The sequence below is a fragment of the Epargyreus clarus genome, unplaced genomic scaffold (genome assembly GCF_041222505.1).
Source record: "Epargyreus clarus isolate Ecla_fem2 unplaced genomic scaffold, WU_Ecla_fem_2.2 ptg000033l, whole genome shotgun sequence".
Classification (NCBI taxonomy): domain Eukaryota; kingdom Metazoa; phylum Arthropoda; class Insecta; order Lepidoptera; family Hesperiidae; genus Epargyreus; species Epargyreus clarus.
In genome coordinates this window covers 2,838,357-2,855,573 of record NW_027332238.1, presented here as the reverse complement: position 1 = coordinate 2,855,573, position 17,217 = coordinate 2,838,357, and the positions used below count along the sequence as shown (strand labels likewise).

Below are 17,217 nucleotides of genomic sequence, written 5' to 3'. Positions count from 1 at the left end.
ATAGTAAAAAGAAATATTCAAAATTTAAAACTAAAATAAAAAACTAATTTATATCTGTCGATGCAAAGTCAATCAAAAACGACGCGAGACTAGTCGCACACGATTGCGATTTTGCGACCGATCGCAATAGAATCAATAATATTAAACGCAAAAAACATAACAAAACGAACCGACGTTAGACAATTCGCAACAATATCCAAATCAGTAGAAAGAGGGGGTTCAAGGGGGGGAAAACACTAGGAAATTCAATCTAGCTACGCAGGTACAATATCTTGAGAAATATTACATTCCACTTATGTCTTACAATAGTGCCGATGGAGAGTGGATTTGAAAATGGCAACCCAAAAAAAAATCAACACCAATATGTACTCACTGTTAAACAATTCAATACTGTATTACCTTCAAATATAATTGAGAGATGAAAATTAAGCTGTATTAAAAACAATATCAATTCCACTCCCCATTGGCGCGGCTTACACATTAATTATCTTACGTTAAACAGAGCGGACGCAATCACGACAAAACGTGTCGTGAAACGGCACGACTTGTCGGCACGCGACCGCCGCTACGTCAAAATAGCTTACTCAGAGAAACTGACAACTAGCTAAGGTATTTATTATTTTTTTTTTTCAATAAATTTATACACTCGGTCTACATACGTTTCGCTTATATAGAAATCAGCACGCCCGTACGCCGCGTCGAAAATCTACCATTTGGTAGAAAACCGCGCGAAGTGGCAACACCGAATGACAGATGTCAACGCGGCGGCCATATTGGACGTCAACGCATCACTCGAGTATAACACTATATACTTCGCTTAACATTAATAACTTTGGATAATGTTGCTGTTTATACGAAACGACAAGTAAAAACGAAAATTACACGCTGGCTATAGATTCGAAAACGACACCGTCATCGCCAAAGTGACGCGATAATGTTCTAGAAGGATTTCAAATTTAGAATTTCGCGTCACGTCGACGTTAAGGGTGTTCCGTGTAACACCCACACCCACACACAGGTACTAAGAAGCCGTGAGTTCACTACAAGTGGAGTTCGTCAAAGAATTGCAGAAGTCTGCCAAAGTGTATGTTACAGCTAAACCGGCCACTCATAGTCAAAAATGTGGTTTAGAATCCAGTAAAAACAATCTATAAACATTATGGTTTTAGAACCACACTAGTATTCTTGGAAACTTGAACTACGCGCGTTTTCTTCCTCCGTTTCCGGTTTCCGGTCGCGGTGTTGCCAGTGTAACGATTTTTATTCCAATGTTGCCATAGTGAAAAATGTTCGTAGTATGGCAAAATTGTAGGTACAATATTCATAGTGTTACTAAGCAATCGACAATCGAAAAATTTAATTAATTCGCTAATACCAATATTGTACCTACGTCAAACATTGTACCATTTAACTTAACTTTGCCATCCTGAAAATGTACCTGTTCTATACCTTACAATATTCGCAAAATGTCCCACATATGAGTAACTAATGTACCATTTCTAGTACAGAGGATGTTGGTACAAAATCATTAAATAATACAAAACATTTCCTATAAACAAAGTTAAATTGAAAACAATGCTATCTTATGTGTACATTACATTTTTACTACAGGATGAAGGTACAAAATCATCCTCAACGTTACTCATGATCTTAAATAAACGAAATCAACGGATTAAATTGTACTATTACTTCAGGATGTTATTGTACCACATAAAAATATATTAGACGCACTATATTTAAGTATAACACACTTAACAGGCAATATATTGTAGTTACTTTATTATTGCGTTTTGATCTATTGTACCGATATTAATCTTATTGTACCCATATTTTTTACTTCCAGGACACATCCCGACACACACAAAGCTGTCACATGTGTTAACAATCTATTGTACCGATATTAATTTTACTGTACCAAGATTAACTTAGGGGACAATACCGTACTAAAGGTACAAGTAATAGTACAAATTAACCCATCAATTGGTCGTCACATACAATGTATTTTACTAACAATTCCGTCCTAACGGTACAGGTTAGTTAACTTAGGGGACAATACCGTACTAAAGGTACAAGTAATAGTACAAATTAACCCATCATCTCGCCATCACGTACTACTTCACGGGGACAATTTTATCCTCTACGGTACACCACAACCTCACAGGTACATTTTCCCAACATTCGCATCGTCACACCGGCGGCCACCGTGGCGCACCGTGGCGCAGCTAGCACCAGCGGAAGGGCACCGCGCGCGGACGGTCTGCCCCCTCCTTCACCAGCGGCTTGTGGAACTCGCGACCCGGCCGCGAGTGGATAGTCGCCCAGCAGTGCTCGCAGTAGTACTGGGGATGGTGGAAACAATATTTTACAACAAATGTAGCAATACAAGTAGTACTGGGGATGGTCAAAACAAATACGTTTTATACAACAAATGTAGCAATACAAGTAGTACTGGGGATTGTCAAAACAGTTTTATACAACAAATGTAGCAATACAAGTAGTACTGGGGATTGTCAAAACAATAATTGTTTTATACAACAAATGTAGCAATACAAGTAGTACTGGGGATTGTCAAAACAGTTTTATACAACAAATGTAGCAATACAAGTAGTACTGGGGATTGTCAAAACAATAATTGTTTTATACAACAAATGTAGCAATACAAGTAGTACTGGGGATTGTCAAAACAGTTTTATACAACAAATGTAGCAATACAGTACCCTTACCAGGAGTTATTACGTTTCGACAAATATGACTGTTTTGGTATTTGTTTACGTATTGGCCCATACGATTTCCTATTTCTGACACAATCCGCTAGGGGCGCTGATTGGAATTTGTATGGGCAAATACGTAAACAAATACCAAAACAGTCATATTTGTCGAAACGTAAAAACTCCTGGTAAGGGTACAGTCTACATTATGGTAGAGTACGCGCCAAATTTCTAGTCCACTCTGAATATATATATTCTTTTCTTTATGCCGCCATCGTTGTCTTTCCTACGCCCGAAGGTTGACTGGCAGAGATTGCTATATAGCATTAAGTCCGTCCTTTGTGCCTTTACATTTTTGTAAGGTTCATAAAGAATAAATAAAATAAATAAATAAATAAATATAGAAGCAAGTCGCGTCGCAACAGCAATTTGTAGATATTAGCGGGACTACGACAGGGCGGCCCCCTGACACCCTCCACTGCCCGCTCTCTCTCACGAGTACATAGCCGTGTTAGTGTACCCTTACTGTTGCTACGGAGTATATGCTTGTAGTTGCGTTAAACAACTTCAGAGTGGACTAGAAGTTTGGCGCGGACTATAAATGACTACCGCATATTTATTTATTTATTTATTCTATCTTAAAAATAATACATAAATCAGTAAATTTCCACCAATCACTAATATATTGGTAAATGGCACAAAACAAGTAGAGAAAAGAAGCAGTATATATCCATGATTAAATATATATATCTGAAATCAACCCCAGATACAAGAATTCTCATTGAGGTGAGTCATAGATGCTACTACCCCTGAGGACTTACTTGGAACGCCCCGGATAAGTATGTCTGAACCACAAAGGATTCTACCACCTCTAATACATACAAAAATCCTCATACAATAAGACAAGTATGTATCTTCATTCACACCTACAGACATAGAGCGTTTCAGACGCGCGTCGTGACAGCAAAAAAAAATTGCATAGAGAAATATTGTATTGTAAACTAGCTAGTTTTATTACGATTTCATACCACTAAACCTTGCAACCAAATGTTAATATGCAAATATACTAAATACATAATGATTGTTGTTACAAAAGTTATTAGTACCTTTGCTAATAGGGTAGGTAACTCGTTAAAAGCCTCAATGAACACGTTATACTTAGACCAAAAAGTAAGACTTCACCTCACGAAATTTTTGCGAATGTGAAATTTTTGTGTATGTCTTATTTATTTTTAAAACAGGAGTAGCAAACGCGGATGCATTGCACCTGATGGTAAGTGGCTGCTGCCACTCATGAGCATCTGTCAACTCCAATCAATCAACCCCAGATAGAAATATAGGATTAGATTCCTACCTGAGGTCGGCCACAGATGCGCCGCTACCTCTGAGGACTAAGCTGAAACTCGGAAAGTAGTCTCCTTTACCACACTGTTCAAATCACAACACAGCATCGCTTAACACTGCTGTTATAACAGAAACAGGTGTGGGTGTGGTGCCGGAGTTGAACCACAGAGGGTTCTAGCACCTTCAATTTCCTTAAAACTTATGTGTATGAGTTTAATTTCAGGATTCTTATTTTTAACCGACTTCAAAAGGTTTCTCAATTCGACCGTATATATGCTTTTTATTTATTTCTTATTATTTAGACGTACATTATAAAACAGGCCCTTAGTCGGCTCAGTCTATCTTTTTTAGTCTGAGGCCATACCCAAATCAACGGATAAACCTACACATAAATTATTCGAGGCATGCAATGTCGCTGAACAATAAGACACGCTCCATTTACTACCAACGAATTTTGTAACCAAGTATTGTATAAAATGCCATTTGTATAACAAATAAACGAATAGCATATACATAATTTAATGAAACTGAGTTGCAAGGGGAAAAAATTATGAGTTACAATAAAATTTTGAAGGTGGTAGAACCCGTTGTGGTTCGACTCCGGCGGCACCACCGCCACAGCTATTTCTTCCTTATAACAGCAGCGTTAAGGGCTGCTGTGTTCTGGTTTGAAGGGTGTGGTAGAGGAGACATACTTTTACGAGGCATTCCAGCTTAGTCCTCAGGGGTAGCGGCGCATCTGTGGCCGACCTCAGGCAGGAATATCTAATCCTATCTGGGGTTGATTACAGATGTCCATGGGCGGCAGTAAACACTAACCATCAGGTGGACTGCATGCTCGTCTGCTACTCCTATATTATAAAAAAAAAGAAAAAAACAGTTTTATCGTGGAACGTTTTGACCCAATTATAATATACTCAGATCGTTCCCTCGGTTTCCCATAGCGCAGCTCTTATCCCCAGTGTCTCCCAGCGCAGCATCTACTCCCAACGTCCCTCAGCGCCCCATTTATCTATCCCAACTGTCCCCGCGGAGCGTCACTTATCCCTAGTATATGTGCCATTTATCCTCAATGTCCCAGTGCGCTACCCATCCCCAGTGCCCTCATAGTACGACGCTTATCCCCCACGTCCCAGTTCGTCACCCACCTATACCAGAGTAACACAGCGCACAACTATCCCCAATACGTCCCAGTCCACCTATCACCAGTGACCCTTAGCACGCAACTCATCCATATCTCCACAGTGCCATCTCAATGCGCCAACCTATACACATTATTGCTCACCGCGGCACCTATCCCCAGATTCCATTGCGCACGATCTATCCCAAGCGTCCATCAGCAATACCCATATCTTAGGGCTCGAACACAAAACTGCGATGCGACGCGATGCGAATTCGCAACGCAGAAAATTGCGATGCGAATTGCTGCGATGCGATATCGTGCGGCGTAGCGTCTCTCAGGGTGACCAACAACAACAACCACTGTGCGATGCGAATCAATTCGCAAGTTCTTGCGATGCGTCGAGGGAGCTCGCAGATTTTTGCGATGCGACGTCGCATCGCAGTTTTGTGTACGAACCCTTACACATCACTTCAGTGTATCATCAGTACCCAACGTCCCCCCCTTCCCGCCGCCTCTCCCCAGATTCCCCCTACAGCGGGCTAACCATCGCCGAAATTTCCCTTACATCCCCCTCTCCACCGCCTCCCCAGCAACCCTATATCCCCCTACACATTCCCAGTCTCCCCCCACTCTCTCCCAGTTCCCCCAGCATCCCCCACTTCCCCCCAGCATCCCCCAGTCCCCCGCACCCACCTGCAGACACGTGACGTTGGCGCAGAAGAAGGGCGCGAACTTGGAGCCGCAGCGCGCGCCGGCGCACTCGTCGCACATCTGGTCGTCCAGCACGTACGGCTTCACCTGCACGCAAACAAACAGACGTACATACATATATACATACATACATAGGTGCAAACATACATACATACATATGTACATACATGCTTACATACATACAAATATTTAAACCCGTATACATTGATATGTGCTAGTCCGCTCTGAAGTTGTTGCGAGCAGGTGTAGTCATACAATTTGCTATGGCGACGCGATTCATTTCTTTATTCAGGGCGGACTAGCAGTTTTACGCGGACTATACCAGGCGTGAATATGAGATCGCTACTAAAAAGACATTTTTTTTTTCAAAATCCGCAGTGAAATATCTTTAGTTGTGAAAAAGAAGCCTGTGAAAACGGAAGTTCTTAATATCAATGTTTAAAGGTCGTCTTAAAAATCAGAAGTGCGTGCCTGGGATTTGAAACTTAGAGCCCTCGATTAACAGGGCCTATTTTCTTGTTACCTTACTTTATTTATTTTATTTACATTTAATTCAGACATAGTCCTATTTTGTTAGTATTTACATTGCACTTAAAAACCTATGTTATTAAAAGGAGAATGCCCATTCTTGGTCCTGATTTTTCTCATGCGTCAAAATGAAAGTACTTAATATTTAAATTATTTTTTGATTTTTTTACATAATTTGTCGATCAGAATAGTTTCTTTGAACAGGGGATTCCATATAAGATAAAATAAGACGAAATGTTGATTGTTGTTCTTAAAAATTAAAATGGCGGAATTTTATACTCGGAATTCAATAAGATCTATTAGTGTTTTGATTAATGATTTTTCTCAGGCATCAAAATGAAAGTAATATTAAAATTATTTTTTGATTTTTTTACATAGTTTGTCGATCAGAATAGTTTCTTTGAACAAGGGGATTCCATTTAAGAAAAAATAAGATGAAATGTTGATTGTTGTTCTTAAAAATTAAAATGGCGGTATTTTATACTCGGAATTCATTATTTTAGGTTTTTAGGATTATTTTAGGTTTTTTTACCTACTACCTTTAAAAGTAAATGGAATATGTTAGTCGAACTACATTATAGATACCTACTATCAGTTAAAACCGACCATCAATCTATCGTCGGATAATTTCGATTTTGAGGTTATGTAACATTTCGGTAAATAACTTCAGAGCCCGGGTGCTGATCTAAAAAATAATTATTGGTGGTAGTATTTGGTTAATTATACATCGTCCACAACAACTTTCAATTTGATGCAACTCTGGACGGCGGTCCATACTTTCATGGGCATTGTCCTTTATCATAATTAAAAAAATAAATACTTAAATAAAAAAAGTGAACAATAAATCTAAAATCATCTTCTACGCGACGTCAAATGCACCATATTTCAGTGGCTCATTATTGGAGCTCAAGTTAAATTATAAACGATACTCGTAATATCAGTGTGAGATGCTCACCTCAACCCGCTTGTCGATGTCGCCGTGCTGCAACTGTACGAAGCGCGCGGATATCGCCGCGATGTACGACTGCTGGTTGGAGAACGCCACGCGACCGGCGCCCTGAAACATTACAACATTGAATTACATCGATTAATTACATAAAAAGTCTTATATATATAATATAGAAGTAGCAGCCGAGCATGCCGTAGGTGTAGCAGATGAGCATGCAGTCCACTTGATGTTATGTGGCTACTGCCTGCCCACAGATATCTGTAATCAACGCCAAATAAGATTAGATTCCCGCCTGAAGTTGGCCACAAATGCGCCGCTACCCCTGAGGACTAAGCTAGAATGCCTCGGATAAGTATGTATATCACAGTTACCAAACACTTGATACCAGAACACAACAGCGCTACACGACTGTCATAACAGAAATAGGTGTGACGGTGGTGCTGCCAGAGTCGAGCCACAGAGGGTTCTACCGACTTTAACATGGCTTTTTGAAATAACGTATATTCAAAGTGTCTACTCGTCCACACAGTAGACGAATAATGCAGTACTAGTTGACCTTTTGTGGTATTTATTTTGTGGCCAATTGAAATTCCCAATTATTTTAAATTATTCTCAGGTTACAATTAAATTTTACATACAACAAGATAAATATTATGTGTATACGTGGTCCAAGTTGTGAATAAACTGGTGAAACTATACCTTAGGGTACTTCAGCTCTGGGTCCGTGTCGATGCCCGCGTAACACACGCCGCCGTACAACCGATCCATAATCATCGCCAGCTCCACTGGAAACAAATTTACACTATCTTTAGTAATATTTAAACCAAAGAAACAAACGTACGAAGATATAATAATGTAAGGAAAATATTTATAATCACGTAAAAGTAATGATGATCTTTATTCGAAGCGTCCATATACCATTTTATACCATCATCCTCAGTTTGGGGCAAATCGAGGATGACGGTACAAATTAATGTCGCCTCATGTTTTACACATCCGCAGCATAGGATAAAGTTTGCAGTAATTAACCATCAGGTCATCGGTGTTTTCCTCCACACATGTACAGCGTAGTATCTTCAAGAAAGTTATGTAATAGTAGAAAGTCCCTTACTACCAGGTAAAATTGGTTGAGGTCAACCAATTTTCATGAAGCATCTTTAAGATTCTATCCCGTATGCGAAGAGACCTATTTTCAGCAATGTGTCAGTTATAGAGCTACAAATGGGTTCTTTCGTACCATACCATACCGTATCGTACCATCAGATGACGTCACGACCAGCTGGTTTATCAGTCGCAATTCAGCCAAAGGCCGCTTTAAACCTAGATTGCCCAAATATTGTTCAAGATATTTTTGTAGCACAAGTCTAAACCTATACTACTTTCTTCCCTATTTTCTTCCACTTTCACATCTCCTTCCACTTCCACTATTTTCTTCCCACCAATCTAGATGGTACACCTTTAAAACCAATACCAAACACAAACCTGTATCCAGCAATGTCCGTACAGCATAAATCATTTACCATCAGCTGGCCCCCAAGAGTTACCTAAAGTTACAAAGAGACTCATCATTGCAGCCAATTACCATCAGGTTATTCCACTGCTTTTCGTCACGGATCTGCAACTAAGCATCTCTAAACTTCGTTCGCCTGACGAAAAATACCTATGTAATAGGACGAAGTCTTGCAACTACGTCATATTTACCATCAGATGCTGAAAATAGGATGGGACAAACTCGGAACCAAAAATGCGAGTAATTGTTTTACCACTCCGTGACGTCACTGCCAGCTAGACAGTTACATTAAATCAACAAAAGACACTCACAGGCCTTCAGCGGACGGGGCACGCCGCCCACGAAGACGGTCTTGCGCGGGTCGAGCGGCATGCTCGCGTCCAGCACGAAGTCCGCGTCGGCGAGCCGCCACGGCCGGATCTGCACTGGCTTGTCGCGGATGGTCGGCGACGATACGCACAGATACAGTTTGTCGTCGTCCGTGATGCAAGCCTCCATCAGAGCGGCCACTGAGCTCTCGTCCTGGAATAGGTGACACTTGGATTGAGACAGTGAGAAAGAAGAGTTTGAACTCTTGGTGTCTATGCATTTTTCATTGCCGCCAACATAATAACCGCGACGAAGAGTGGGAGAAAACGACGCGTGGCCATCTTAGCGCCTAAAGCGGTTACTTTTTTCGAATGAATATCTACATCGTAATTTGTCTTATAAGAAATAAAAACTCATGTTAAATAGTTATAAAGTGTTAGAAAATTATTCAAAATCGGGCGAGAAAGGGTGCTTCGACGAAGTCTTCATAGAAACAAGTAATATCACAAACACTTGGTGTTATAGATTGGGAAGCATTATTTGGGTTGAGTACAAAAAGAAGAGATTAGAATACTTCAGAATGAGAACGAATGGCAGGTTGGAAGTATGGGATAAGATTTGCAAGATGGTAGAGCTGCTATGAATTGACCGGGGAGGTAACAGCGCCACAACTGTTGCTAAGGTGAATAAATCTTGCCTTTATGTGGAAGAATGCGGATAGTCCACTTCACTGACCAAATGTGGTTTGCCAGAGTTAATACATCTTTGAGAATTTTTTTTTACAGAATTCTCAGGCTGGTTTCTTCAAGATTTTTCTTGTTCATATCGTAGAAGTAGCAAGCGAGTATGCAATCCACGTGATGGGTCAATGGCAATTGCTGCACAAATAGGATTAGAATACTAAGTTTGACCACATATGCGTTGCAACTCTTGAGGAAGAAGGTGGAACATATCGTATAAGCGTCTCCACCAGATACTCTACACTTCAAATCAAAACACAGCAGCACTGTACAGCTGTTATAAAAGAAACAAGTGCGTCGATGGTGTTTCCAGAGTGGAAAAATAGGTTCTATCACCTTTAGCTGGATCTAGACTCACCTGAAACAGCAGGAAGGCGTAACCCTTGGGCGGAAAGTAACTCTTGCTCTCAGCCTTGTGCGGCCAGTCGACCACCAGGGGCCCGAACCGTCGAAACGATGATGTGATTTCATCTGAAAACATTTACCAATCACATTACTTTAAGGAATAAGGACAGCGCCATCAACCCGTTACTAAAATACTTGACGCTCGATTGAGATTATGAAGAAAACCCGTCATCAATCCATTACTTTTCTTTTGCTGGGCACGGGTCTCCTCTCACAGTGAGAGGGGTTTCATGTATATAGTCCATTACGCTCATTCAGATTAAGAAATTCGTCGTCAATCCATTAATCTTCAACTACTGAGTAAAGACCTCGTACAAGTTTTAGACCATAGTCCACTGCGCTGGTCGGATGGATTAGCGGACGGATTGGAAGATTTCACACAATTTTCTCATAGAACATTCAGTCGTCTACATTTTCTTCCGTAGTTTTCCCTCTCCGTTAAGGCATGTGGTAATTAATTTGTAATATGACGAAACTACGAAAATCAAAGGCGTCTGGGATTTGAAAATCGGACACACAGATTATGAGGCCGAATCTCAATCCACATCGCTATCCACTGCTTAAGAAGTTTTTCGTATTTGGCTTACTAAGTGCTCGCTTGATGCTTCCATCATTGCATACAAAAATTCAGTTCTCAGAGTGTTTTAATAATGCTTTTTATTCCTAAATTCTCACGGGAACTATTTCTAAGTGGGTATTAAATATAATGTGTTTTTAGGTTATATATTCACTGGAATACTTTTATTTACTTCTCTTATATTCTTTCTTGTCATTGGACGTTTCATTTTATATTTGTCGGATTTTCTCAGCTGTTCTCCTATCCGGTAGTAATATAAGAAAAATAAAGCTATAAGTAGCTAAGTATAGCTTATTTAAAGGGGTTCTAAGGCAGTAGCGCAAGTGTGGATTTATGCCGTCCAGCACAGAACTACAATTAGATTTGCCATTCCATAAACTAAATATTAGGCGAGAAAAAACAAGGTCCTCCAACTATTTGAACATTTTGGCAACCACTTAAAAATGCCTACAAATATTCTCTACGCTTATTCTAAAATGGGGGGAGGTGGGTGCAACACTAACCCTCTTTTTTGCCTTAAAAATAAATTTAATTTCAGTATCAATAAACCTTTTTATTAATTTTAAATATAATTTAAAATTTCTTTCTTACAGGGCTTTTGCGACAAATACTCTAATTTATCTATCTTAAATAATCTCAGCATATCAAGAGGACCAACGACAGTTTGAGGCCACGGATCAGTAGCAGAGATTACAGAGAACAATGACGCGACCTAGATGTCAAACCGACGGACTAATTAAATAGACTCCCAATTCCAACAAGGTTAGATGAGAAAATATTGGAGTTGGGATAAAATAGTATGATCGAACTAGTAAAATAAGTAGTAAAAATAGTATGATTGAAATCGAACGAAGAATTGGCGGTATAAAAAAAATGGCGGTATTACATTTAGGGTGTGGTGTTACGTATGATGTCACGAATGATATTACGTCAACCATTATTAAAATTATTGCCCAATTAGCCTTTAGTTTGTATTCGACTGCGGAGGTATGTATGTATGTATGTATGTATGTATGTATGTATGTATGTTGTATGTATGTATGTATGTATGTGTGTATGTGTGTGTGTATGTGTGTATGTATGTATGTATGTATGTATGTATGTTGTATGTATGTATGTATGTGTGTATGTGTGTATGTATGTATGTATGTATGTATGTATGTTGTATGTATGTATGTATGTATGTATGTATGAATGGATATACTTTGCACCTCAAACGGCTTGAATTTTAACATATGAGGTGTCGTTGAAATTCTGGGAGTGACATATTCTATATTTTAAACCAGTAGATTCTTTTGATATAAATAAAGTGTGTTTTATACTACAGTCAATCCAAAATTTAGAGGAATTGAACGATACCTCATAATATGTCAAAATTCGGCTCATTGCAACACAAGTATGAGACAAAAAACATACTACACGCACACACACATACACACACGCTCAAAAAGCATACCCTCGAAAAAAACATGGACGCTCGTTCAATCCAACGAAGAATGTATCTACACACCAAACATACATCCAAACAGATACAAACAAACAAACACACACACACACACGCACGCACGTACGCACACGCACACACACCAAACACACACGCGTAAAGACACACACACACACGCGCGTAATCACATACACACACACACACACACGCTATAAACCACTACCCTCTACACCCGACCCGACATAGCATGCTTTCAATCCTTCCTCCCAGGTCCCACTCACTTTCATCAATGTCCAGCGGCCCTCCACTCTCCTCTCGCCCCCCTCACTCACCTTCATCAATGTCCGGCGGCAGGCCACCCACAAACACCTTCCTGCTGTACCGCTCGCCGTGCTCCGAGCCCGCGGATATGGGCGACGAGCGCGCCGGCGAGCCCAGCGCGCTCACGCACATCGACAGCCCTGGGAAGTAACCACCCCCTATTTATTGTTAGGATCGAGAAGTGACAACTGGGTGGGTCGGGAAAAACGGGGTAATACAAATACGTAGAATCATCTGTAGTTCGACCAAAGAAGCAACACCGCCACACCTATGTCTGTTATAACAACAGTGTTAAACGCTGCTGTGTTCTTAGCAATGCTACACTGTTGTTATTAAGCAGAAATAGATATGGTGGGGGTGCCTCCGTCGTCGAACCACAGAGGGTTCTACCGCTTTACAAGTATTAGGGCGATCGTTGAAATGTGGTCGGACCGACAGTTTTGCCCTTCGCATACTGTTCGCTGTTTACATTATAATAAAAAATTTATCTATCACTTTGCTAATTGCTCTTGTCGCTTACCGCGAACGGAATGATTCTGTGGCCAATATAATGTGAACGGGCCTTAATATAAAAGGGGAGACAGGCTTTTGCAGAAAGCAAAGCCAGTTTTCTTGACACGCGGGTTTGTGTCTGCATGCGTGTCTTCCCCGCATGCGTGTAACTCGGTGCAATCTCTCCGCGTCCCGCGTCCGTGTGGCTGACACCATCGGAAAAGTGTCTATGAAACGATAGGATCCGAGTAGCACGCATGCGGACGCGGGCACAAACCCGCGTGATAAAAAAAAGACCCATAGTATTTTTTAAAACAAAGTATCTTAATAATAATATGTTTTATGCTATATTCTCAGTACACCAACCACCGGCACCGAGCCGATACCGATAATGAAGACGGCGCCGAAGTAGCGTACATACTCGTACATTTACTATAGCAGCTTGTCCACCGAACGTCCGTCACCCGAGCACCGTCATCCCATAGTAAATGTATGTGTACGCTACTTCGGCGCCGTGATTAATTATTGGTATCGGCTCGGTGACGGTGCAGTGGACAAACAGCGTAAGACTAAAGATTGTCCCGTGTGTAGAAACAAGTGTGGTGGTGGTACCTCCCGGATCGAACCACGTTAGTCCTAACCATCTTGGTAGTAAGTCCATAATTTTGGAGGTCTATCATTTTGAAGTAACCCTTTGCGTTTCAACTTCGGAGGCATCACCGCCACACCTATTTCTTCGAAGGGTAATAAGTATGAGACATTTATCTAAGATATTCTAATAGTCCTCATGGGCAGCAACACATCTGTGTCCGACCTCAGGTAAGAATCCAATCTTACCTGGGATTGCTTACAGATATCCATGGACTAGCATGCAGTCCGCCGTTGCTGTTTCTATATTATAAAACCAGGTATAGTCCGCCCCAAGCTGCTAGTCCGTTCTGAAGTTGTTGCGAGTTGGCATAGTCAAACAATTTGCTATGTCGACGCGATTCATTTCTATATTCAGAGCGGACTAGCAGTTTTACGCGGACTATACTAGATATACCGACCTCAGGTAGGAATCTAATCCTACCTGGGGTTGATTGCAGAAGTTTTTAAATATAAAAATAAGTACAATTATGTAGGTGTTAGATAGGTGGCAACTTACCAGCAGCGCTGAGTCTGGTGACCACATCCTGGGTCTGGTCGGCGGGTCCCGAGGGGGAGCCGGCGCCCGCCGCGCCCCCCGCCACCGCCGCCTCGTCCACGCTTGGGAAGAATGGAGACTTGCCTGTGGACAACATGGGTTCCAATCAAATATGTATAAATTTATGTATTAGAAGGTGGTAGGACCTGTGGCTGGACTCCAGCGGCACCCTCGCATACCTATTTCTGTTATAACAGCAGTTAAAGCGCTGCTGTGTTCTGGTTTGAAGTGTGGTAAGGGAGACATACTTTTCCGAGGCGTTCCAGCTTAGTCTTCAGAGGTAGCGATGGATCTTCGGGTCGAACCAAAGAGGACTTTACCACCTTTTTGCGAACTAAGTGAGTAAGCTTTGATAGTCTTATCTGAGGTCTGCCTCAGATACGAGTATGTTGCTGCCTCAATGTTAGAATGTCTCGGATAAGTATTTTCCTAACCACACCCTTCAAACCTGAATACAGCAGCGCAACACTGTTTTTATAACAGAAATAGTTGTCTGTGGAGCCTTACGCATATTGAGTGTACGTTATCCTAATATTATTAATGTCAATGTTTGTTTGTTTATTTGCTCGTTTGTTTGTTACCCTTTCACGCCTTAACTACATAACCGATTGTCATGAAATTTTGTACACACGTTGTCAGGGGTCCGGAAAAGGACATAGGGTAGCTTTTATCCCAAAAAAAGGTACTATTCGCAAGGGATACATAAAAATAACTAAGATCATCGACCTGTGACGGCGAGCGACGATACGGGTAAGAGCTAATTTTTAGTGTTCCGTATCAAAAGGGTAAAAACGGAACCCTATTACTAATCCTCCGCTGTCTGTCCGTCTGTCACAGGGCTCTATCTCCTGAACCATAAAAGATGGAAACTTGAAATTTTTATGAAATTTTTACAGAGTATGTATGAGGGTGGTCCCTATAACGACAATTACTAAAACTAGAAGTTGAAAATAAATGGAGTGTCGTCATACAAGAAACTGCTATTTTCGATGTTATTCGCTTTATCTATTGAACCGTAATACGTAGACAGTTCAAATGTTCACAATGGATATATTACATGCTAAAAAATAAAGAAAATATTAAAATTTTGGTAGCACGGAACCCTGTGTGCGAGTTCGTCTTGCACTTGACCAATTTATAAAATACTAGCTGACCCGGCATACTTTGTACCGTCTCAAAATCTATTTATCAAATATATTTCATATAAAAATATAGCCTATGTTACTCGTGGATAATGTAGCTTTCGAATGTTGAAAGACTTTTTAAAATCGGTCCATTAGTTTTTGTGCCTATTCATTACAATCAAACAAACAAAGTTTTCCTCTTTATAATATTAGTATAGATTAGTATAGACAAACAGACGCTCAAAATTATTTATTTGTATAGAACAGAGCTAACCTCGAAAACCACTGAACCAATTCAACTAACTTAAGATCAATGTCATATTTTTTCGTATCGAGATCATAATAGCGATTTGATCAACGATTATAAATTATAATCATTGGCGACGCAAATGACGCGGTGATAAGCAAAGGTTCCGGCTTCGATACCGGCCTAGCAAAATGTATAGTCCGCGTAAAACTGCTAGTCCGCTCTGAATATAGAAATGAATTGCGTCGCCATAGCGAATTGTATGGCTACACCTGCTCGCAACAACTTCAGAGCGGACTGGCAGTTTGGCGCGGACTATACTATGGTGATATGCAAAGGGTTCCGAGTTAGATTCCAGTAAAAATCAACAAGTAGTAGACCTAAATGATGTTCTACCACAAAACCTATACATTTCCTTCGGCGTAAAATTATATCAAAATTAATTACAAAAGAGCACGTATCTTCGGATAATCATAATGTAGATGGAACTACCCACCCTGTGTGAAGTTATAAACGCGGTAGAAATTCCTACCCCTAGACAATAAACTATCACTATTATACGTATATAAGTGTGCGTGGGGTTCAAACCCACCAACTCCCATCGAAATATCGAAACCACCAACAACTATCATTGCTATACAGCATACACGCACATGACTCCAACAAAATTACAATATGAACCCCAAGTTTTCACTTAAGTGGTAGACAGACACCACACCGCACACATCCACTTCCCCAAATAAAAAAATCCCCCTGGGATAGAACCTGGGACCCACCCACGCCACTACAAGACAATTTCGTAACGTACAGTCAGCTTGGCAGCGGGCAGTGGCCAGCGCTGGCCACTGCTGGCGTCCAGCCAAGTGTCGTTGACCCCGCGACGCATTGACAGCGTGACCCCTTTCTTATACAAAGTATTTGGGCTTTTTATACAATAATATAGGAGTAGCAGACGAGCATGCAGTCCACCTGATGGTAAGTGGGTACTACCGCCTGTGGATGTGGACATCTGTTTTCAACCAGATAAAATTAGAGTCCTATTTGAGGTGGGCCATAGAGGCGCCGCTACACCTGAGGACTAAGCTGGAATGCCTCGGAAATGTACTCGTGTGTCTACTACTCCTTTTAAGTTAGAACACAGCAACTACTAACACTGCTGTTATAACAGAAATAGGTGTGCCGGTGGTGCCGCCGGAGTCGAACCACAGAGAGTTTTACCACCTTGAAATATTTATATATTTGAATATGCTTGTCTTGTGAAAAAGGCCCACATAGAAAGGTGGTAGAGTACTTCGTGACTCCAGCGGCACCACCGCTACACCTATTTCTGTTATAACAGCAGTGTTAAGCGCTGCTGTGTTCCGGTTTGAAGGGTGTCGAAAGAAAGACATATTAACCCGAGTCGCAGACCTCAGGGGCAGTAACTAACCTGCGGCCAACTTCAGCTAGGATAATAATCTTATCTGGGGTTGATTACAGATGTCCATAGGCAGTAGGCT

The 17,217-nt window shown here is 40.9% G+C and overlaps 1 protein-coding gene across 4 annotated transcripts in view; it reads right to left on the bottom strand.

Moving 5' to 3' along the window:
* Positions 1–2,073: 2,073 nt before the first annotated feature.
* orb2 (cytoplasmic polyadenylation element-binding protein orb2) overlaps positions 2,074–17,217 on the bottom strand; it is a 73,891-nt gene continuing 58,747 nt past the window's right edge. For 2 of the 4 annotated variants that reach the window (XM_073090981.1, XM_073090983.1), the window contains 8 exons: positions 14,309–14,431; positions 12,681–12,827; positions 10,281–10,393; positions 9,185–9,395; positions 8,063–8,148; positions 7,370–7,471; positions 5,869–5,973; positions 2,074–2,339 (listed from right to left, as the gene is read on the bottom strand). In XM_073090981.1, the coding sequence (XP_072947082.1) occupies positions 2,223–2,339; positions 5,869–5,973; positions 7,370–7,471; positions 8,063–8,148; positions 9,185–9,395; positions 10,281–10,393; positions 12,681–12,827; positions 14,309–14,431 (1,004 nt within the window). In that variant the 3' untranslated portion in view covers positions 2,074–2,222. The remainder of the gene's footprint in view (positions 2,340–5,868; positions 5,974–7,369; positions 7,472–8,062; positions 8,149–9,184; positions 9,396–10,280; positions 10,394–12,680; positions 12,828–14,308; positions 14,432–17,217) is intronic. The other 2 variants (XM_073090982.1, XM_073090984.1) reach the window with 1 other exon arrangement.